Source organism: Nyctibius grandis, chromosome 3 (genome assembly GCF_013368605.1).
Source record: "Nyctibius grandis isolate bNycGra1 chromosome 3, bNycGra1.pri, whole genome shotgun sequence".
NCBI lineage: Eukaryota > Metazoa > Chordata > Aves > Nyctibiiformes > Nyctibiidae > Nyctibius > Nyctibius grandis.
In genome coordinates, this window is record NC_090660.1 from 67,809,737 (window position 1) to 67,835,322 (window position 25,586).

General features: G+C 36.0%; 1 protein-coding gene across 3 annotated transcripts in view; it reads right to left on the minus strand.

Annotated features, from left to right (window-relative positions):
- ST18 (ST18 C2H2C-type zinc finger transcription factor) overlaps window positions 1-25,586 on the minus strand; it is a 176,610-nt gene that overhangs the window by 52,184 nt on the left and 98,840 nt on the right. For 2 of the 3 annotated variants that reach the window (XM_068396197.1, XM_068396198.1), the window contains exons 3-5: window positions 22,067-22,173; window positions 15,658-15,712; window positions 13,736-13,766 (exon numbers count right to left, since the gene is read on the minus strand). In XM_068396197.1, the coding sequence (XP_068252298.1) occupies window positions 13,736-13,766; window positions 15,658-15,712 (86 nt within the window). In that variant the 5' untranslated portion in view covers window positions 22,067-22,173. Of the gene's footprint in view, window positions 1-3; window positions 14-13,735; window positions 13,767-15,657; window positions 15,713-22,066; window positions 22,174-25,586 lie in introns of those variants that run through there. The other variant, XM_068396199.1, reaches the window with a different exon arrangement.

A 25,586-nucleotide genomic window follows, 5' to 3' on the forward strand; every position in this document is an offset into this window, starting at 1 on the left:
TGTGAACTCGCAGTTCAGGGCACAGGCAAGTCCCATTTCTTTTCGCTGCTGCCAAAATCTGTTTAGGGGACAGGGAACGAGGAGCGAAACAAAACCAAAAAACCCATAACCCAACATTCTTAATCTTAAGTAAGCATATGCTAATCTAAACCCCACTCTGCAGTAAAATGAATACACCTAGGAAAGGACGAACAAATTTGTAGGCTGGGTCAAAACCCAGCGAAACAGCCTTACCTTTACATCAGTATGGATATCCAAGCATGCACTTTGAGTTCAACAGCATAAAACCGGTGTGAAACACACTGTACTTTCAGAAAATTCTGCAACACAGGTCTCTCTTTCAATATCAGTGCCAAGCACTGGTTTCATTTAATTAGCTCCAACCACAAATATCTAGTTTAAGCTCTTCTCAGGACTCTGTATAGACTCTGGAAAAAGGCTCCTCCAAAGGGCAATTCATCCCACCTAAAACTAGATCTGATAAATAGGGTGAGCCATCCCATGGGAAAGGCCTTGCCCGGCCTAACTTTCAGATGATCGACATGAAAAGAGAGGGCAGTACTTTAAAGGGGAAGATTTTTAGCAGATTTGGTATACTTCTTTCAGCTTCTATAAGATCCACATATCGATCTGCATATTAATTTGCTTCTACAGATATTTAGCAAAGCCTTTGCTGCCATGCAGCTGATCTGTGTGGCATATAGATGCTACATCATATGATACCTCACTAAGGAGTCCTGAACCTTCAATCGTCTTTTCCAAATAACTTTTTGTGTAAGTGATTTGGCATGATTTCATTGTTCTCTCACACACAGTATTCTAAGAAATTTATGTAGTATGAATAATAGTGCTCATATTATATCTGTCAGAGATGAAAAAACTATATATACGAATCTGTGTAATCCACTCAATGGTTTCTCGACCTTAGGCACTCCCAGAGTGCATTACAAATGTACACAATGCCCTTAGGTGTTGGATTTTGCATTTGGCTCACTGACTTAGCTGCAAGATTTGCAAAAAATCCATGTATGCAGAGAACTCCTATTGGTTACACATATTACAAGCTCAACAGCATAAATTAATCCTTTCAAGGTATCTTATGTACACTAAATTGGCTCAGGTTCTGATTGCTTTAGATGAAAGCATATGACTAACTTGAGCTTTTTGTTAAAAAAAACCTACACATTTTTGGCTAAGCACCTTTTTGGCAATCCATCATTGCAAACATGAAGGACATAGAAATACGAAGATCTGCATTTTAAGGGGAATGTTAAAATTCTACGATATGCATCTTAAACACAGTGGATATTCTTGATCTGAAAGCTAAAATGCTATGGGCATCAGGAATACTGGACTCTAAGCACCTGCTGTAGTTGAATATATTATGGCTTCTGTGTTATTTCTCTGTTTATGAACAGAAGAAAACATGACTATCATATTAAAAGTCAGAATCACAATGGTATGTGTGTCCCCTTGGAAATGATGCCCATATAACAGACATCAAGGGTGGATGTAGTGCAGATCAAGTATTTGATAATGGACATTGGGAATTTAGCTACTATGAAAAGAATATATTTATGACTTTGTAACATTCATGGCATGTCAAATTCACCTTTGTCTTTAAAAGTTTCTATTTCTCTCTTTTGCTTATGTACATGCACACACACACACATATGTTAGCACAGATTTGTCAAGCTGCAGTTTGTCAAATAGTAAACCTATAATTTACCTTCTCTATTACTCATTTCATAAATTCAACGTCTAATAGTTTTGTTGCTATTTATCAATGGCCTGCTTGTTGTCATGGAACACTGACTCAGCTGTCAAGGTTATTTGATAATCTGAGGCTCATAAAACAGGAGAAGCTCTTTTTGTTATGAGCCCAAAGCCAATACATGTTTTTTTTTCCCAATTTAACTGTATGTAAATTTTATTAATAATAAATCATTTTAGTACTATCTATAATGAGCAGAATTTTATTGTTATTTTTTTAGTTAATGACTCAGTTACCAAAACCAGTCTTGTGTCAGTTATCATAGTGTGAGACAAGAGGTTAAAATCTAAGACACGTAAGACCTGGTTGTATGTGGTGGAAAAAACTCCATGATAAGTCTTCATATGTATTTCATACCTAAATACTTTTTTTTTTTAATTTACTGGGTCCCTCTCTTTCCTTTATTTCTGCTCAGAATATATCTTGGATGGTGTGGTCAGACACCAGTAGTATACAGACAGAACAGTACATTGGCTCCCTACCACAAAGCAATGCCTCAGAGGAACGAGAGAGATTTAAACCAGTCCTAACCACATACAGCTTTTCCTACTGCTAAAAATCATCATGCTCATCTTTTTTCATAATTTGTTCATCTAAGTGATGTGTTTGTCAAGCCTTTAGCCTGACCTTTAACCACTTTGTAGCCAGCAAGAATTTTTTGTTGTTAATCTGTTGGCAAGACTTCCACATCTCTGGGGATTTTTTTCTTATTCACAGCAGCCTGCAGATTGGTCAAACATGATAACAGAGCGAAGAATTACCATAGTGGGTAAAATCAGGGGTACGTTCAGCCTGACAAGTGGTGTTTACAAATGCCTGTAATGGATGCCATGTAAAATAATAATAACAGAACACACTGTATCTCATGTACAATCCTTAGCTTCAAGGGAGAAAATAAAAGTATTTGAATATCAAGACCCATTTATTGTCTAATGCTATTTAAGGAGCCCAATCCTCGTGTGAGTTTGTGCAAGAATAATTAATGGAACATTTTAGTTTGTGGAGAAAATAATTTTAAACTCTTAACCCGAATTGCCTTTTGACTGTTTGCTTAACTAAAAGTAAGTGTTAGACTATGGAATTATGATTAAAGCAGACATCATCTTCTGATCTGCAGAACCATTTAACTTCACACCAGTAGTTACAAGGAGAAGGTGAGCCTAACTAATCTTTAATCATACTGTGATTAAAGATGTTGCCAGATGCTTTAGGCCTTGATCAGGTTTTGTTCACAAACTTGCAGATGCCCTAGGACACTGTGGAATACTGTATTTTCCTTACAGGAGGAAAAAGTTGTTATGCAAACATCCAGGGACACTTGACACTCACAGATGACCCAGTAGCTTACAAAAGTCTGTCATGGTTGGGCTTTCTTCTAAGAATTTTAAGACTGTCCTGAATCAGAAGTACTTAAAAGGAACAGAAATTCTGAATGTCTCCCCACCTTAGTCCTCTTCTGTGTCAGCTTGTTGTCGAAGAAACAGAAGAGCTGGATTCTGTCTAACTCTAGCACAATGGCTTCCAAAGGTTTACCTTATAGCTGAAAATATCTGATCCCCAAAAAGCACACAAAAATCCTGAGCTCCTCATAAACTGATTACTGACAGGAGAAATTACTAGGAATGGGTACAGAAAGGGGATGATTTACTCCTAGGCCAGATCACATGTCAGTTGACATGACATTGATGTTATTGTTTGCATCAACCATGAATGCTGGAGGTTCACGAAAGGAGCTGGAATGTCAGAGTCCAAAGAAACAGAACATTGATAGTCTGATCACTGCAGTTGAAAACCCAAATAAGTGCTGTTAACTCCAGCAACTTCGGATGGACAAGAGTCATTGAGGGGGAAGGTGGAAAGTGGCTGTGACTCATTTGTTTGCTTTGTCTTCAGATTAAGACATTCCAATTTATGTTCCGTTTCCTTAACTAACCCTTGTTGTTTGCAAAGAGTGCAAGTAAATTTTATAGCTCAGTGGAAGTAGAGTGATAGTGTTCTCAGCTCAGGTTGCTCTAAAAGTGAGAACAGACAGAAAGAAGGTATTAATGCACTGTGTCATAACCAGAAGTTGGAGTCTCCACAGAAAGACTGAAAATACACAACATCAGTCAGATCTGGAAGAACCAGGGTGGCGTTTCCAATGCCTTAAAATTACTTACTGAATATGAAAGAATTTAAAAATTCTAACTATATACAAAGACAAATCCTAAATTCAGAAAACTAGATAGAAGCTACTTTTAAAAGACATGGATTAGTCAAAGGTTTTATACATAGAGAGAGAAGAATGTTTTCTAGAAGGAAGAAATTAAATTGCATCACTTCAGACCATGGATGCTAGAATATAAAATCTACAAGGTTATTGCCCTTGGAAAAATGACAACTAAACAGTAATTCCATTTACTGCATTCTGCTCTAAAGTCCATATAGGTGCTAGATGCAAAACTAAGTGAAGTGTCTCAAAGAACATAAAGAAAATGGCTTGTGTATTAAATAAGGACTTCTTGATCAATCCCTTATTTAATTATTTTTTAAGGAAGATATTTGATGAGATGCTTTTCATCAGTGAGAATGGCAGTTCAAGAGAAGGCTCTAATGACTTCACCCCATCTCTGTGCCCTTCAACTCTCATTCTTAGAAAGATCTGTAAGTTTTACAACACTTTTTATCTTGTCTGCCATATGGACTATGTAGATTCTCAGGATTTCTACAACATTGTATTCTGATGCTCCATCCTGAAATATACTTCCCATTTCCAAACATTTTTCTGCTCAGTGGGATATGAAAGTATGCTTACAGATGTTTTGTATGTCCATGAATTTCTCCCTGAATAGTGGAACATGCTGGAGCACGGGTTAAATTAAATGACCATTCTACCCATCTGAAAAAGTAAAAGTGAGAAAGATTTGTGAATTGTCCAGTGTGGGGAAAATATACATGTCCAGAAGCAACTGCTTGCTTTACAAGTTATAGGTGGCAACACACTGACTAGCTGAAGAACTTCAAGGAGTAAGGCCGTGCAACCAAGAAAATCGTAATCCAGCTTTGAGCTACAGTTCGTTGACAGTCTAAGATTGAGTTAAACCAGAAGAAAAAATTCTTTCTAACTCTTTTAAATAATTCTTATAAGTATTAAAATATATTGAAATATTATGCCAATGAAAACTTAAAAAGACCATTTGTTAACAGAATGCTGATGTGAGTTTTTAGAGATGAATTTTTGCAGGCTAGTCCTGGAAAGTGCTGCTGAGTTCTCATCACTGATAAGAAGCTAACAATGTATTTGCCCTGATTGCTAATCTGGAGTCAGAGTTATTGATATGAACATTTTATTGTATTTTGTAACATAAGCCGAGCCATAGTAACTTTTAGACAATCATCTACAACATTTGGACTCCATGAGGGAGTGTGCTGTATTTCACAGATTCAACCTAAGTGATGAAAAATAATATGGAAAATAGCTCCATCTGGGAATTCCTGAAAAACTATTTTGGAGAGAATTCATTAGGTAAAAATAATTTCCTTCCATCAACATTTTTAAGCATTAACATTGGAAGAACTTAAACCAATCAAATGTGTTGAAAAAAATTGCTTATCTTTTAGACCCAGTGAACTGGCTGTAATAGAAGCTCAGAACTAGTATGACTTACTCCGAAGATAATTAAAGAAAATCTGACTGTTTCTCATTTTTTAATATCACACACAACACAAAAAGATTTCACCCCTTTCTAACAAGCTTGTACACTTGGCTTACAAGTTATATCTGTGAAAGGGAAGGGGCTTTTCCTGTGCACTGTAGCAATCATTCCAGGGCTAAAGGGCCTTCTACAAATAGAAAAGTTTACTGCCACACATGAGCAATGCTCTTTTTCTAAAATACCAAAGTTGTGAAAAGTTCAGTCCAGGGCTGAACCAAGATGAAAGGAACACGCATGGGGTATAGATGGGAAGAAAGATAAAAGGGAAATTCATATTTATGAACACTAATACAGAGCAAAATAAGCTCTGTAACTGGGGGGTATTAAAGTGCCTGTCTGTATAGACAAATGAAAGGTTTAGCTAGGAAGAAAAAAGAAAAGATCTACACAGATAATAATGTGGAGAAAATATGGTATCATAACTGAAAGCTGGCTGGAACATGATATTAAAATATATATTTTATTTAAAAAAGACATATAAGAAAAGCAAAGGAACTGCCATAGACTTGTTGGTGAAAGAGGATTTATTAGCCCCCATAAGAAGAGGCTGGGGAGAAATGGGTAGTGGTGTTGAGTCATTATGTACTGAGCTTGGAGATGTTTCAGACAGTAAACTAAATGTTATAGGCCACCTGACCAAAAAGAACAACTGGACTGTGAAATGATGGAGCAAATAAAAAGCAGCATGTAAAAAGAGTGGAGCAATGGTAAGTCAGCAATAACATAGGAAAAGGCATGCAGTTATGGTGAAATCTACCCATGCCTCAAGCTCACTGTGATGCCAGAGGCTAAAGGACAATGATTTCAGGCTGCAATAGGCTCATGAAATGGCTTTTTTTTTAAAACCTCTTTTTTTTTCTTTTTTTTTTTTTTTTTAACTGTAGTTTACTATTTTAGCAGGGTTCTTTCCACAGGAAAGGCAACTCAGAGAAGGACAGCACAGATTTAAATTACCTTCTCTCATTTCCTTGTTTTCAGTTTACAAGCTTGTAAGATCATAAGGATATTCAGAACATATGAAAAAACAATGCACATAAACTCCCTAATTGAAATACTATGTTAATGAAATGGATGACTTCTTCATGCTGTCAGTCTATAGCTCATAGATCAAGAACTCTATATGGCTAGAGTTGTATATTTGGATCCTTTTCTAACAGGTAAGTTATTTTTAGTAAAAGCCAGTTTGGAGGAAACTTAATTTTTATCGCACGGAGATCAAGAAGTTCTTAAACTCAGTAATATGAATGAATGCCCAAGATCTGGGCCAAATCCAGCCTCCCTAACCTCTTTTTCATTTACTCACTCAATCTGTCCAGGTTCAGTAGGTCAATAAATTCCAGTGGGACCCAAACCAAGAATTTGGCTTAGAATGGATTAAGTTTCTAGGCAAATCTACAGATCATCCACACAACATTTGCGTCTAGGATGCCTTGCACGTGAGTAGTCAGCCTGCTAATGCCAGTAAATGCATAAATAAAAAGCATACTGTTAGCTACAGTCTGGTTAGAGAAGACGTAAAGAAGATAAGCTTTTTTTTTGTAGATTTTTTTTTTTGACAGTAGACAAAAGGACTGTAAGTAATTCACTGTCAGGAGCCAATACCTCCCTTTAATGTTGCAGGAGGTCCCATGGCTGCATTCTTTTCCTTTCCTTGCTATCTCCAGGCTGTCCACAGTCTGTTTTGGCTTGCTTTTGCTTGACTGAATCCACCCTTGACATCACTCAGAGAGAGCAATTCAGCTAGCTGTAATATTTAACTCATGATTGATATATATGAGGCAGAAGTCACTGGCTGGCATTTCAATCTCTGTGTGGCTTGCGGTCATCTATGGAGAAAAGATCTTCCATAAGAAGAAACCACCATTTGGGACTATAATGTTTTGATGTATTCTGTCACCCAGCAGAAGGCATTAAGGCACATGCAATTCTAAATTCCTGTGCAGGGTTAGGAGGATAACATTTACTGTGTATTGATGAACACAGAAGTTGTGATGGGGAAGACAATGACTCCTGTAATAAGTTAAATAACATACAAGTTTTAGTTCAAGGCAAGGAACATTCCAAGATGCAACAAGCTCTCAGGTAGAAAAAACCTGCAAATAACTATCTGCCACTCTAGCAGCCATAATTAAAGTGGTGTGGATTTGACATATATTATAAAACTATTACAGAAAAGCATACATTGAAACTAACTAATCATTGCTTTTTTATATATATTAAATGGAAGGTTTAAGCAGAAAAATTGCAAAACTATAATCAAAATAACAAAGAGAAAGGAGACACTGAGACTGCAAGTGTTGGCTAGTAATAACATAGTAGACATTAAAAGAGGCCTGTAATGTTCTAGAAACTCATCTAATGCCTCTGTTGTTGAAGAAAGCTATAAAAGTCACCTATAAAGGAAATGCACATAAAGTATCAACTAAAGCAAGCTAAAATGGAAATCTGAACATGAAATACAACTTTTAAATGTTCTAAATAAATCCAGGAGGAAAAAGTAGAGGTCACAGTGCATAGATCAAAAAGTTTTAATGTCTACAGGAATTAGGCAAATGATTCATCATAATTAACAACTCCAACCATGGGTATCTCAAAAGGAGTATGAGATACAGTTCCTATTTCAACCACCTTAATGACTATTCAGAACAGTTCACTAAATAGTTTAGGCAAATAACTGTCAACTGCTGGGTTACCTGCAAAACGTTAAAGTTATTACTTGTGGTCACCCAGAACTATGTGGCATTGTTTCTCTTCACAGAATCAATGAGAATGTTTTTGAGAGTGGAGGTTCTTATTACCTTTTATAATGTCATTCAAAGAAGCACATTTTAATGTGAAAAAATATTTTATTTGATGTTCTCTATACACCAGTTCCAAATATTTTATGCAAGCCTTAACCCACTCTCATGAATGTTCAAAAGTAGAAAACTTGAGGTGTAAAATGTTTGAATTTTGAATTTCTTTCTATGCTTGTTTGTTGTTTACTGTTTCTCATTTACTGGTTTAACAGTTCTGAAAGAATAACCTATTTCTGAAGTATGAAAGCATATGGGACTACAAAAAAGGCAAAAAGCCTGAGGTCCATCAACTCATCAGAGCTCTAGGAAAGGGAGACGAGAAGAGGGAGAGGTAGAGCAAACGGAGAGGAAGAACGACAGCACTGTAGATTTCACAATTTGACGGCTAATAGAGGGGGACTGGAAGATGAAGGAGGAAACAAGGGAGGAACTTAGACATGACAGACCTATAAATTTTATTGCCATTATGATTATGATGAGAATGGTTGACATACAAAATATAATGAGGACAGGTGAATTCCACCACTATTATTTCATTAGTTCTATGACCAGCATACACTTACCTTTGCCTCACAGTAAACTGCACCATGTACTGATTATTCAGTGTTTATGCTTGACTGTTCAATATTTTCTATCAAAATCAGTTACAAGATAATTTTTCCTTAGCATAAAACATAGATTTCCACAGATTCTTTGAGAGGAGTACTGACTAGCATGCCAGCCTAAATTCCTTAAGAACCTAACAGCGTTGTCAGAAAAGAATAAGAAATTAACAAGATTTATTGGGAATTTAGGAAAATATGATTGATGACAACATGACAGCCTTGATTACAGCAAAAATCATGGAGTAAGAGGCAGAGGTTAGTACTTTCAAAGCTCCATGGCCATTTTGGTTTCTACAACGGCTAGGGCAGGAAGAAAGTCCCTTTTCCAAGCTAGAGAACAACCAGTAGATACTCTTAACTCATCATTCCGTTACCAGACCTTGGGAATAGGCACTCTTAAGATTAATGCTCATTTTTAACTGAAGATCAGTTATCAATAGAAACAGCGTCACACAGATCTTTGTCTCAGGTGAAATGCCTAATCCAGATGTATCATGAGAAATATTTGAATGACAAGTTGGCACAACTTTGTCCCAGCCAGTTACCATCATAGGGAACACTGTGGAAGAGAGCTGGGAATGTATGCTGTCAACACCCAATCTTCAATTGCAAAAAAAAGACTTTTTGTCAAGTTCAGACGTGGCTGCACAAAATCAGGATAAATCTTCTGGCAGTATGCACAACTATTCACCATCTTCATTTAGCATTTACTACTAAGTCCATTTGGACTCAGGGACATGCTTTGCTTCAGCAAAGCACATTAAAGGCTGTGAGGGTCCCACACTCTCTGCCAGTGGGAGAGAGATGAGTCAACAGGAAATGCAAGGGTCCACCTCCGTTCTATTCCAAATGTGCTTATTCAGCATTATGACAAACGTGCTTTTTCCCAGTTCCAGAAAATCTTTAAGTCTATGAACAACTCCTGTGGCAACAAAAGCCAAGCCAAAGGACAAACCTGACAGTTTTTTTCCAGATGCAGGCTAGGAACAACAGCTTTCTCAGTCTCTATCTCACTTTTAAGCAGTACTGTGGGATAAGGGTACTGTGAAGGTGATAGCTACATAAATCAATCATAATTCTCAGTTTCTTACTGAGGAACACTCTTTGAGCTTTTGTGTGATTTTTGTTTCATATGCCCATTTCTTCCACCATCTAAGTACTGCTTTCACCTCTTTCCCAGGTGATCTGCCAGACTAGTGCTTTTTTTTGATACAAATACTTCTCAAAAACCTGCTTATTTTGTGAAGCCGACAAAAGGAGTTACCAATGAATCATTCCTTTTTAAGTGCAGTTAGACATGCACAGTCCTTTTCTTTCATGCTATGAACTTTTCCTGAGTGACCAAATCATCTTCTGTCTATCAAACTGTCTACCATCATTCCATTGCTGTCTGAAACTAGAGTTCAGATATAATTGGATACATATCACCTACCAGTACTTAGAGGAAACAACAAATATTCAGATTGTAGAATAACTACTTCAGGTAGCAAAATGCTTTTTAGTATGCTGTCAATAGTGCTATTTATATCGACAAACCTCTTAAAACATTTTTGGATAAGTTTAAGGAATACCTTTTAATAACATTAACTTCTGAAGTACTTCAGTACCATTGATCGCGAGGTTGCTTTGCTGGTTTCGCACCCTCTTAATCGAGAGACAACAGCAAAGGGTGAAGTGCCCAGTTACTCCTTCTATCAAGACACAACCAGAGAGTTCTGCTCTATTACTTCTCTCTCTGCTAAAACATTCAAGATATTCATATCTCTATACCCTTCACATTAATAGTTCAACTTATCTGAATATCTAAAATGTCTCACAACATTTGGAACAAGAGCTCCAGATAAAAAGTAACTTTCCTTGTTTTTGAAGAAAAGGTCCTTTTGAAGAAATGATCCACCACTACAGAGAGTAAGGGGAAGTGTACTATTCCCACCAAAGAGGCAGGACTGTTCTCCATGACTTGAAATACCAGTACCTCATTAAATATTAGTGACAAAAGCCAGAAAGACTTGGTTTCACCTGTATCTAACCCAGAAAACGTATCCTTTCTATGCAAATATAGACTTAGTCTAACTGATCTATGCTTTTTGTAATTCCCATGCTTGGATCGATCCAATTTTGCTCCTCCTTGATCTGACCCAGATGCCACTCCATAACCTACAGATGGTTCACTCGTACTGTATCCCATCTGTTAAATAGAACACAGTAATGAGAATACATCGCACCAATATTCTTCACTTTCCTTTGGTTTTCATTCTAATCCTGAACACAGCTGAAGGTCCTGGTCCTTTCAGTGGTCCATGAATAAATCATTTTGTATATAGGTGGTCAGTATCTGGAAGAAAAGTACTATCCTCTGAAAATTCAGTGCAGTGCAATAGAAGTTTTAGTTATTTTACTAAAGAAAAAAATCAAAACCCCACTTGGCCCTCGAGGTGATGTTTTTCTGAAAATATACTTTTATGCAGAAAAGGTGGTCCTATTTCTCAGGAAAAGATGGATGATAGCAAAGCCATTAGCCAGATTTCTGGGTGAAATCTTGGCCTTTTTGAAATCAATAGTTTTTTTGGCATTGAATTTCATTCAGTAAGAATGCAACCCCTGAAATTTAGAAAAGAGAAATTTTCATGCATTATTGAATCTAACTGGTGAATGCAACTCTTTGTTTTGCTCTTCATTAGTTTAATTCTCTACTTTTGTGAAATACAACTTGCAGAATAAGAAAAGGCTAACAAATGCTCTAGAACCAATCAATGTTACGAAACTAATAATAATACAATATAAGCATGTAAGCTTATGTAGTGCCTTTCATGTAGGAGTATCCCAAGGCACTTTGTAACAGAAACTCAATAAGGAGTGCAAAAGTGCTTTGTCAGTATGGATAAGCCAGGGGAAAAGGGGAAATTAAATTAAGCATGGATTTAAATTTCTCAGCCAACATAGCATTTAGAACCTTGGTCAGAAAGACAGTGGTTCCAATATCTGTATCCAAGGAACACAACAGACTATTCAGTCTTTAATTCTTGAGGAATGTTCAATAGGTTTTCCACAATAATATGTGCATGAGTAATAGGAATGCAGTTCGTAGGTTACAATTTCCAAAAGGCAGCCCTGCTCTCTTCCTCTAGTGTTTCATAACAAATATTTCCATAAAAGCTGATCACCTGACTTGTATGCCAGCAAAGACACTTGACTGTGGAGATATCCAATATAGAATTTGGTACAGTAGAAATTACTAATACCAAACTAAGGACTGGACAATGGTTTTGTTGCCTGTTTAGCTCACTGTTTTAAACCCAAGTACGTTTCTTTATGGAGACAGTCCCACCTCTGACAGAGAGAGTAATCTGTTACACAGTAGTTCCCTAAAATAGCATGTATTTCACAGGGAAAAGCAAAGTGCTTGGGAAAAGACATAGGAATTGATAATGCATAAATTACAGCTTCCCTGATGTTGCAGAACTTGCACATCCTCTATTTTTCCAACATTTTTCTCTTAGGAACACATGGACCATCCTCATTTTTGGACGACTGCCTCTTCGATTAATGCATCCTTCTGGTGCATAAATTAGAGATGCACAGAGAAAAAGGAGAAGCAACTAAATCTCAGGAAACTGAAGCCATACAGAAAAATAAGGTTCACAGTAGAGCTCAATGAGTGACTCACATGAATAATGTATCCAAAAAGTTAGCCTTCACTTCTGTTCATAGGAATATCTATAGAAGCTTATAATTTCCTCAGTTTTTATTATAAAACAAAACCTTAAATACTGTATGTCTTCACTGCAAAATAACTTCCTGTAAATATTTCATGTCCTGTCTTAAGAGAGAGTGGAATTTTGATCGATGAAATAAATCGCATGATGACGTTTCTGGTCCCCTAGATGGATGAACCCACAAGCACATACTTGTGATGCCTGCTGTGGTTAGAAAGCAGCTCAGTAGCAGGTGACGAAAAGTGAGTGTAGGCAAAATAAATTTAATTTAATGAAAATCTCTTAAGAGTTTTTTCAAAAAAATGTTTTTCAATATTTATATTGCAGCTGTAGTCAATTGTAATTTTCCTTAATAACTCTAGGAATTTGCAGCTACCTGTAAATATTTTCCTTGGGACATGAAGAGTGAAACTTGTCCCAGGGTAACTTGGAATTTGATGTTAAGTGTTCTTTTTGAAGATTTAGTACTGAATAATATACCCGTCTTTCCAGGGTTTATTCTAAGCTCTTGGACTAGATATTAGGAGTTGATGCACACATTCGTAAGATTAAAGTAGTAATGTTAAAATTTTCCTAGATTATTGGTGATCTGAAATGTCCTTGCAGAATTTATGGTTTTGAATGAAATGCCATGCTTTATGCAAATTTGAAAAGTCCTGTCTGCTACTTCAATAAAATGTGGAACTTCAGCAAGTACTTAAAGAATGAACCACTAGTGCATTTAGAATTCACAGTAGTATATAGTTTTATAAAAGCTATCTAACTAAACCTTATAAAGGTTAACATCTCTTAGAATGTTCAGATGCTGAAATACTATAATACTTACTACAGGAAAAAGAAGACTCAAGACTGATGAGAAACTATACTGTTTTGTTGTGTTTGACATAGGCTGAAGACAAATACAGCATACCAGAATCCTGCCCACTTTACATTACTTTCAATTACGCTTGCATAATTAATGCTAACGTTTTGCTTTTATTTTTGGTATATTTAAAAATCAATCTGCATCAAGTACCTTTTGTCAGATCTATTCTAAATCTCTACATAACGCATAATTTGCTGTATTCTCTATTTTATAGCAATACATTGGTATGAATTATCAATAGAATCAGAAAATAAAACTGAAAAAATAAACGTGTGTTCTTACCTGAGCTCTTGAGCTATAGAGTCCACTTGAACTGTTGATAAAAGCAGGAGAGAATGAATTAGTTAATGCTTTCAGACTTGTATTTCTGCAACCTTGCACCTGCCCTATCTGTGATGACAGAGGTGCGGCCATCAAAACACAGGTGATTATTTCATGCTAACCACAGGATTGTAGCTAACTAGTGGGCAAATGTTAACTGAACATATGATTCTCACAGTTAGTTTAGGATGCATAAAACCTGGAGTATGATGTTCAGTGGAATACAATAAGAAAAATAATAAGAAAAAATAAAAGTAAAAGAGAAGGCACTTGTTTTCATTGAAAACACAATGACAAATTCTGCTTTTTCTGAATTTTAATTCAATTTGGGAATGACAAAGGCTAGTGTTTACAAATACCTGCCCACACAAGGATATACAGCATATTGACAAAGCCAAACAGGTGGTTCTAAGTATTACTCATACTGCACAGGCAAACTTTTGTTATTTCCACTTCTGGGAAAATGTTCCTGATCTATTAATCCTATAGAAGTGTGTGGCATGTGTATAAAAATATAGAGAAAGAAAATCCACAAGTTTTAAAAAAGTGTTATTAGCTTTTGAGTGAAAAGGTTATGAATCCCCTATTAAATACAATTACAGTCTGCTAAGACAACCAGACTGTTTTAACTCCAATCCTGACCAACAAAGGAAGACATGCTCTAATGCTGAGGTGTGAATAACTTTCCTAGTCAATAAACTTTGTTCAAGTCCTCTGTTCTGGTACTTTTGAAGTACATAAGAATCTTGCCATTAATTTCAGAGAACATTACCGAGGGATATGTCAAAGGTTTGTTATGACAACGCTTATGTTTTTCAGAAGGCTTGTCTGTATTTATCCCCTTGTCTACAGGCAGTTTGTGGCACTTCCTTCCTCTGTCTTTTCCTAAGTGAAGTCTAGCACTTTTCACTTCTTTGGTCATTTGAAACTAGAGAACTAAGCCAAACCACACTTTAAATTTTCATTCTGACCACAATTTGAAGCTGAAGGCACGATATTAACAATCCAGGACTACTGAGTTGTGACAATGAATCAAACTAGTCTGCTTTGCACATAGTGAGAGTGCACTATTTACATTAAATCAGTGAAGGATGGGTGCTTTGCACCTCTGAAATAGTCCATAAGCAAAAATGATCACAGGGCAGGCAAACTTGACATCTATTTTTAAGTATCTCAATTTTTCACTCATTATCAAGAGTTACAAAAATGTTATGAATTAAAATAAAAAGTTATTTTCCTGGAAGGGCTATATTGCTAGTTCAATCATGTTTTCCAGATGTTGAGATCATTAAGGGCCTGTTTATCTCTCAGTACTGCATTTCCATCTGTTCCTTACAAAAAGAGAGGAATAGCTGGGGATATACAACTATGTCATAACTTTGCAAAATGAAACACGAGCACCAGTACTTAAAAAAGCACAGGTTTCTCCTCTGCCGCATACACCTGCACCTTTTTGATTAAAGTAAATTACTTCTGGACTCATTATGCAGCTAATTTACAGATATTAATGGCAATAGACAGAAAAAACATCCAGTGGCTGAGACAAGTTTTGTACATTATTTTGAAAGCATCCATTCCAATATCATCTAGCTCTAGTCACTATGGAAAATCTTTGTTTGCATAATAAAAAGCATAACATTTATTTTCTTGAGAAATAGATCAAAGAAATAGCATAGAGTAGATTTTTTTTCTGTTTTCATTTGAACCATAGCCTAATAACAATCATGCCTCTTCATACCAGCAGTCTGTGTCCTGCCTTGATTAAAAAAGCAGCCCTAAGGAAGCTACACACTCTCTTACTGTACATTAGGGACTGTGCACAGGAACTATCATATTTCATGGTGTGCTGGGCACAGGGTCATGGAATGTGCTTGCTAACTCACCCTTGGTTCCTTTTGAGCGTGTGCGCAGCTTTTTATTTTCCCCATCTGCATCCATCTGTAATATTAACACAAAGTCTTTAATTCATTCCTTTTGCCATTGAGAGAAAAAAAGTCTCCAATGCTTTTTTTTTTTCACATTTCTAAAGGCTAGACAGTAATAGAAAGAAGAATAATCATGCCTTATTAATCTTGTCAAAGAGATAAAAAGCCATCTGCGAATATCTAGTAAATACCTAGGAGATACCTTTAATGATACAGATTTGTTTAATAAAGTGATGGTTATGAGTGACTCTGTAAGGTTTAATGACAAGGTCTACAGGTGTTAGCTGAAGGCATAAGGTTAGAAACCGAAATGCTCTCTGACTGCTGCTTTCTCAGCATCCACCTCCTGGAAGAAAAGGTCCCATAAAACCACAGTGCCTACAGGCACTCTGCATTATTGTTGTAACTGAAGCATATCTTAATAGCTGCGTTGGAACCTGCATCTCCGACAACTTCATCCTTAAAACATGAAACCCTCTTGCTTGAATGTGCATAATTGCACACACAACTTTGAAATACTTCACCACTTAATCAACTACTTATTACAGAAGTATTGGTCAAAGAGACAGTTACAGATTTGTATGATTTTTTGCGAGAATGTAGTGTCCAGGTTTGTATTTCACATAAAAAAAAAAAAAACAACCAACAAAAAATCCAACCACCCCCAAAGTCAGCTGGTGCCATAAGATTTCTAACTGAAGTAAGAGAGACCTTGCAAGATCAGCTGTTCTCATGACACTTTTGGCTACATCTAAACCAGCACTGGAAATATGAACCTTCTGGTCTTGGACCTGGCCCAGACCCATAATTGTAGGGGCAGGTTTTCGATTCATGGATTTTATTACAAACCCCTGAAATTCAAAGGGATTAAGATTTCATGTTCTGGTGTGGAGAACTGCAGTGACATACGGCAGATTGTACAACAGTGTAATTTTAACTATGTCCAGGGAGGCAAACTCTTCTTTCTAAAAGTAGCTCTTAATTTTTATGTAAGGAAGAATCTATCATGAGGAATTTTTGTCTAGGCAAAATATCATGAACTCTGGAATGCTTCTTGAGTTCATGGTAGTATCTTACTATCTGTCTTTGCTTTGAATCTTGATTTCTCTGTTTGTGAAATGGTGATGATCAAAGGCACTGTAGACGAGGCTACTCCCATGTGCTTCTGCAGATCAATATGCAGGAACAAATGCTGACACCAGCCTCTGATTCATAAAACGGTGTTGGGCAATAGGTAGATGCATTCTGTGGATGCCAGAAGTTGCCTATGCCTCACATCTTTCCCTGCAAAAGGTCTCAAGATAAAAATAAAACAATGTCAACAGCAGATCCTGTCTATTATTTCACTCTTCCTTTGTGAGGATCAGCAGCACTGATTTGCCCCACATGAAGCTCTGTTTGTGCCTTTTTCTATTTATAGAGATTGAAGATCTGAGGATGCATTTTTTTAGCTTTGTATGACTCTTTGAAGGTCTTATCTGAAAGAACATTGCAGAATATGACAAAATTGACCTGAGAAAGAAAAAGAGTAAAGTCAGCCTTTCTAGGGGTGAAAAAGCATTTTTCTAATTTCCTGGGGTTTTCTGTTTGCTGTTGTATATGGTTACACATTATATATAGCTACTGGAATCAAAATACCCATTTGCAGGACAGAACACAAGCATTTGAAAAGGGTATTCATGTACTTGAAGAAGTCTAATTCTAGAACACAGGTTAGTGATATCTGAAATTAAAATATAAATTGATCAAAATATATCTCAAAGCCAGACAATGATATATCTTCTCTGTTTAAATTTACATCTGATGTTGATTATTAGCAGGGAAGGAACATAAGTGGCTCGTGTTTACATAGTGGGGCTCATGGCAGCGCTTACTTGTTACTATCCTTAAAACCTGGAGAAAGAGTTTTTGCAATGTGACTGCAATGGTAATGGAAAACATGGCTCTGTTCTCTGATGCTGAGTTGTGATTGAAGGCACTGACCTGCCATAGACTTATAATAGGGGAGCAGGTGTGGCAATGATGGACTTTAATTTCCTTTAATAAACCTTTTATGTGCCACACTTTTACTGCCATTCTATGCTCTCCAAGGTCCTGCACATAATAGGTTCATTACTTTTGATTACTATAGTCTATTGAGACAAACAACTCCAGAACACACTATATATTATGTTCAGTTAAACCAATATAGACTATTTATCCACTGTGCATTATTTCACCTGCAACTCTACAGACAAAATTAACAACAGCTCCTGTAAGCTAAAACTATTAAAACCACTGGTACTCCTTTGTCAACATTTCGTAATAAACACCACACCAATCACAGTGCTGCTCTTTTAATTATGAAACAAAAAGTGTCCACTGCTTCTACTGAACAGCAGTTACTTTGGTCTAAATAGCACATTGCATTGTGATGAATATTTAAAAACTGCACAATGAGTAAAAACCAACAATAAAATCAATGCAGGTGATTTTTCTATTGATTTTCTTTCCTTGTAATAATTTGAAACTATGAGAGATGCTTAATCAACTGAAACCTAAAATTTATAGGACTGTTTAGCCTGGTGCATACTACGTATTAAAATAATCATCATGTCTGTGTTGCATAAAAAACATCTTACAAAAAGTCCCATACATTAACTTGAAAATTATACAAAAGTAACTGAACAAAACTATGAAATCTTTTAAGTGTGTCAACACAAAGACCTCTCTTGCTCAAAATTTAAATGTAATATCTTTGGGTTTTGATAGTTCTTTCAGAGACTGCCTGATACTGAAAAAAGTGAACAAAGTTTCTCACTTCTGATATTGATCTACATAGTGATTGTTTTACATGAAATTACAGCCACAGATGATCAGCAAGAAGTATTCAAACTTTTAAATCACCCATGGAACAACAAAAGAATTAAACTCTAAGTGAGCAATTCCGTCCAAATTTTTTAGAGGTAATTGTTATCAAGGTGTTAATTTGAGAGACATATCTTATTACTTCTGTGTACTCTAAAGACTGGATGGATTCTGGAAGGTGCTTCATGCTCTCAAAGCCAAGGATGGTCAGCCCTCCCTCCCAGTACGTATGTTGTCTTGAGACAAGAAACCATAAAGAATAAATAGGATGGTCATATCTGCACAGAATCCTCACACAATGTTTCACTACTAGTTTTTTTAGCCATCAGGATCACTGGGTTAATATCTAAGTGTTTGACAGGAAAATTTTATTGGCAGTTGCAGTTCCATATTTTTTAAGGGCACGATTCACAAAAATAACAAAAAGTGAAGAGTGGAATTAATTCCACTTTATCTTTGTATCTTATACCTAGATTCTCTGATTTGATGGGGTTTAAACCCATCTAAACATTTTCTTTTCAAAATTATTTGAAACTAGCTAATGGACTCAAAAGGAATTAATGGGAGAAATACAGCCAGAAACACAGGGACAGAGGAGTAGCATCTATGCAGCCCCAAATCATTGGGCGATCAGGCTAAGAAATAAATGACTGCCTTAGAATTGCTTCAGTTTTGCCATATTTCTGTGACACGGAAATTTATTGAGGACGTTGATGTTGAATTATTTTCATACTACAAATTCTGCTTTGCTGAAACTGGAGTAACTTGCTATGTTATTGCTACAGGGTATTCATGTTTCTCCAGAATAATTTACTGTTGGAATAGCAGCAATCATACTTTCTGAGCAAACTATTTCAGTGTTCCTGGCTGCAGAAACCAAATGTTACTTCTTCTGTTTGTACCATCCCACTGCAGTCAGCGGACTCGAGAGCAGCACCTGGAAATACTTCCCTGAGTGAAAGAATCAGGATTTGGCTCTGAGTTTGCTTTTTTTTATGCTTGGAGTCTATCTGTGCACATGTGCATGTGCTGATATTATAATGGGATCCAAGAATATGACTAACAGCTGAAAACAGGGCATGTGCAATAAATGATAAAAATACCAATAACAATACCTATTTCAGTTTACTTGCACATTTTAATTCTGAATTTCAGAAACTAAATTGATACTACTATCTTGGTAAGATATTTTCACAGCACATTACTGTGAAATAAACTATGACTTGGGGAAGCCAGTGCTACTGACATAGGTAAAAGTGAAATGCACCTCCTGGAAAGAGCTAATGTAAGAGCTGTGCACTGTCTAATTTCTATTGTAACCTTTGTACAAGCATGACTTTCTCTGAGTGGGTTTCACACTCCGGGAGACTGTTTCCTTTTGCGTAACTAGCTAGAGGAAAAGAAATCACCAGTTTATCTAGAGGTAAGGAGTATAAAATTTGGCCTTTCATTGTGATTCTCCAACTAAAAGTTACATTTGATTTTCAAACTGAAACTTGGCAAACAACTTCGCTAGGACAAACCTTAACTGATTTTGAGAGGTCTGAAAATAATAGCTTTTCTATACTATTTTTAATTTGTAAATTACTTAAGTTTCTATAGAGGCAACAGCTACATCTGTCACTAGACTAATGAACTTAGCCAGAAAAAAACCCCTCGATTTTCAAAGCACACAAATCCATCCTCAAGTCTCAAACACAAGCCACTAACTTCAAAGTTGAAGTCAGACGTTGCTAAGTGCTACGAACATATATGTGCTAGATTGTACCCCAAGGTGACTGGACACTGTGTGTGCCTCGCCCTACAATAAATAATTACACTCACAGCAAGCTCTTCGTGCTTTTGGTAATCGTATATTTAATGTTTCTTTTCAATAACTCTATTTAAGAATCTAACACAGAAAAGAGAAGTAATGTCATAAAGAAAAGATTTTTAAAAATAAATCTGAAAGCAAAAAGATTTCATATAGCCTGTCCAGAAGTACAGATCACTGTTTGGCTGTCTGTGTATACATGTGTGCTGACTGCATCTTTCTGTCACTCTATGATAGCTTTTTTAATATGAAGTATTAATGGCAGACTGACGATGAGAAGGACGGTGCGAGAAGGAAATGCAAAGTACACATATAGCAACTTCTAGATAAAGCTTATATATTCTGATTACTGGCAGAATAATATCCAAAATCCAAAGACAACATTTTTAGGAATATTATTTGTACTGTGGTTAAAGTTTCTTCTTCTTTTTTTGATAACATGTTGATGGCTAGAAAGGAGAAAAAATATTTACAAAGTAGATGTTCTTAAAGACTATTACTGAAAATATGCCTTATTTTGAGATTTGATTATTCTTAACCAAGGAGTAATCTCATCTTTATTTTTGAAAATTTTTCTTTAATTTAAACAATGTTATTCCTGATTTCTCTAGGAGAAAGTTGAATAACATGGAAATAATTGGTTCAGATATATTAATTTCTCAGGAATTAAAATAAAATTTGAGAAGTAGATGTTTTTTATATTGAAGTCACTACTTGAAAATATGCAGCGGCAAAATAGATGTTAAATCAAAAGTAAGCTTGAATAGCTTTGTAATGAGGATGATTTATTTTGATTCTCACTTCTGATTTCTGAGTTGTCACTGCTGTTGTATACTTCATCCATGCAACTTTGCACAACTGGCAGTGCTGAATATAAACCAAAGCCATATGTTTATGTCCTTTTGCCAAACGACTACAGCAAATAGTTCTATTATTCCCTTAGGTAACCAGAATGTGCCAAGTATTTCTATTAGTCTGCTTTACCAAGGCTTTACAGGGCAGAGCCACAGCTTTATGAAATTAAGGGGCAAATGCTAGCTTTTTAACTTCAGAGAAAAATTATATAGTCTACCATGCTGAAATGCAGCTCAACACAAGCTGATGTATGATCCTACTTTCTGGAGGCTTTTTTTCCTGGATTTTTAGTTTTGACGTAGTTCAATGTCTTGTCGCTATTTCCTGGGCTACTATGTGCAAAACATAATTTTTTTAGAAGAAAGAAATATTCAAAAAGAAAAAAATGCTTTGATACCTTAAGATCTTTTACAAATACACCAAAATTTTTATCCCATCCAACTGATATATTGTTAAAAAACACTCAATAAGCATTATAAAAATAATTCACAAATGAGCTATCACTCAAATTAAATTTAAGCAGTGCATTATGAAATACATTCTCACTCCTGGAGTCATATAGATTCAAAGACAGTTGTCTTCCTGTCAGTATGTAATGCTAACACAGTGTAGTTCTGAAATTTAAAAACTAGAATTTCTAGGTATTTACAAAGATTTATATATTTTTTCAGTTGTTCAGTATTGTTATACCTGACTGTTGAAGACTGCTGTTCTTAAAATAGCACATGCTATGTGAGGAAAACAGACATAATGCATGAGACACTACACATGAAACCACATAGTATTCTAGTACTAATATAATATATAGTATATATTTGACTCAAATTCGTTTTTGTAAATAAATTATCCCACCTTTACGTGTTTCCAGGTGAAAATATGTGCAGATTCCAAAGGACCAAATTCGTCACTCAGCCCAAGATGCCTTGCCTGATTTAACAGATAATCCTGAAATTCATTCTCTGAGAAAAATAACAACAAAAGAAAACTATAAAACAGCTATAGTAAATAAAACGTAGATGAAACAGAACACACTATAAATCAAATAGGCAAATAATCCAGATGCATTTTTTTTCTCGTGCAGTTGTTCAAAGACGTGGTATAGAGGCATCAATGATGCTTCTAAAAGGCAGAAAGATCAGCAGTTTTTCTGTATTTCTTTATATTGCCAATGCCCTTTCCAACACATCATGAAACAGAACTGCTCTGAGAAAAGTTTTTCTTCTTTCACAGACAAAATTCCACAGTTTCTGTATGTAGAAATCCTTAGTCAAATGTTTTTACTGCATCAGAACTCCTTTGACTGAGAAGGACGGTTCAGTACATGATGTGAAATAAATGAGAAGCATTCTAAAATATTAAAACAATAGCAGAAAACCCCTCAGTTTTTGTTGGTTTTTTTTTTTTGATTTTGAATATCAGAGTTTAAAGTTTGGCAGACTGATTTTGTTCTCACCATAAGTAAACTAAAGGAAAACTTTGACATTTCTCCATGCTCGATTTTTATTCCTTTCTGTGAGAAAACACCAGCTAAATCAACAGTAACAGCAAGCGAAGAAGAGCTGCAGAAGTTCATATCTGAGTGTACAATACTGAGGGCCTTATATTCAGAAATAGTGAATACCCAAACCCTTCGAACACTTAAAGTTGTAGGCAGTTGCAACCTGGCAATATCTGTCTGTGATCAGTTATTATGGGCAGGATTTATTTTAGCATCACTCCTGCCATTAGTTACCAAAACAGAAAAATTTTACTATCACTTGCAACTTCAGAGGTCCTTTCCAAATGTTATCCAGTGTATTTAGTAAAATAAATCTATTCATTCAACGTATTCCAATTATGACAAAGTTTGCAGATAAAATTTTGGAACTTGAAGGTGAAAGTTTAACTATGCATTTAATGATATCTGATGAAGTTTTTCAGTAAAATTTGTGATGTTACTTTTCTGAAATTGGAAAGGCTCATTCTAAACAGATTCTCAGGGTAGACAGAGTTTATTGAGTGACTAATTTCTGCTTGAGTCCCAATAGATAGAATATTAGTTGCATCCCATCAATAACTTTTAATTAAAATAAATAAGCTTTTATCAAATAGCAAAACAGACAAGAGATGCAAGATGATAAAGAAGGGAGAAAACCCATAACAAAACAGCCCAATACCAAACAGATTTTTTAAGCAGTTTTCTAGCCAATACGCTGCTGGAAGAAGATGTTGTTTATCCCCAAAGGCCTTTTTCCCTGTTATTCTATTTCAATATCCATGAAAAAAAAACCAAAAGGAGTCTTTAAGCTTTCTACCTGTCTCTTCCTCTTTGTTCAAAACACACTAACCTAAAACAAAAGGTCCCTGAGAATAGTTACAACAGTGAACAAACCTCCTTCTAAAGCCTAAAACTTAGCAGCTTTTTGTCTAAAATCCTATCAAGTTATGTATTTATTAGCAATATATTTTTCATTTATTTTCTCAAAGATTGCCAATAAAGAACTAAATCATATAAGGGAGTAGCTGTAAACCCTTTGAGTTCCCTCATGTCAAACTCATTAGCATCCGAATAACCGCACAGCAGCACATCATCTGCACAATTGCGATTTTTTTACTACTTTTAATAGCGTTTCTCAAAGGGCTCATTTTCAACTTTCTTCAGTGGTTAGTTGGTTCTCTGGGGAAAAGGAGCTTCCTGACGCTCACAGCTTCCACTCAACAACCAGGCCGTTTGCTGTCAGAAGCATCAGCCCTCTGCCCTAACCCCATCTGCTGTCTCTCTCATCCCTAAGGGACCCCAGGAGTTAAGACAGCACAGCTGAGATCCACTTGGAAAAGTGCACAAAGGACAGGAAAAATATACAAAAGTTTTCCACATTATAACTTTACATAATACATTGAAAATTCTCCTTTTAGGAAAAGGAGTCTGGGCTGGGTCAAGGCTGGGGAGCAGGTTTTAAAATTGTACTGGAAAACTACAGGCAACAGTGCCATTTGCTATTTTACTCCCATCTGCCTTGCATGCGACATCATCAGCTATCTTTGTAAAGCAGAGGGTGCTATAGTAGGGCAAAGGCAAGGCTTTATATAAAGCACAAAACCTGAACCCCTCTTCTGTGTTTTAATTACAACAGAAGCTTACTGGTTAATAAGTTTAAATGTGCTGTTTTCTATTTCTTTCACATAACAGAGTGCTGGCTGCCATACAGCTGATTCGTGGGTGACTACCCACATTTGAAGATATGGTGTTTCATAAAAAGTCTAATACAATGTCATACATCTGTCATGTTATAAACAGGGTGTGTAGGATTATGCTGTGTCATGGGACGTGACATACCCCTAATGGAATATAAACTGTGTGTCACCCCTGTCCACACTCCCAGAAGCAACTCATTTCAAATATGAATGCTGGGATCTGATACTTCAGGTAGCAAGCAGGAGTTAGTGCTGATTTTACAGTAACATCAAGATCTCATATAATAAGTTATTGAGAAACACTTTGTTTAGTGTATTTTATGAATTATAAAATTAATCATGGGTCAAATTTTGAGGCATTGCAAGAAGTGCAGGCAACAGTCTGCAATGCCAACAGGAAAAATTCAGATCTCAACCTCAAGAGCCCATAAAGAACATCTGTCTAGGTTATTGGCAACTTTGATGGTAAGATCGTTGTTGATGGAAATTAGGTAGAACTAACTTACTTATTTGTTAACCAAGGTTCTTTAGTGGGATCACTCCCCTTAAGTCCACACATGTCTTTATTTGGCCCAATTTATTCATAGCTTGCATTAACTCATTTGTCTGTTTTAGTAAAAAATTCAAAAGGATTTACAGATGGCAAATTATGTCTACACTTCAATTCCCTATATGTCTGAACAAAATTTTTTAATTCTGAAGGTGAAGTTTGTTTGCCTACAAAGAAAACCTCCACCCTTTTCAACCAACACCTCAAATCAACTAGAATAATAAACTTTATAAACCTACAAAGATGGAAGAAATGAGTTTCTTGATTTGTCAATGTAATGGTTCAGTGAAGTCACCTGGAACCTTTGCAATTCATTCTTTGGTTTATAGCCATTTCCAGTGCAACATGATTTTGTACTGATTCTGAAGTGCCACCCTACTGAGATCCATGAGTCATACCAGGATACTGATGTGAATCACCATTTGGGCCCTGATCCTCATCACCAGATGTGTGTGACAAATCCCTTCAAGTAACCATTCTTGTTGACCCATTGTCTATGAGTAAAAGTCCACTCATTCAGGTCAGATTACTAGAGAGTTCCTCAGGGTTTAATAATGGGAAAAGACATATTCTACAGTTAAAAATTATCTCATCAGATGACTGAGGCTGTTTTCTCTGTCAGAATTGCAGTACACAAGGCTGTACTAC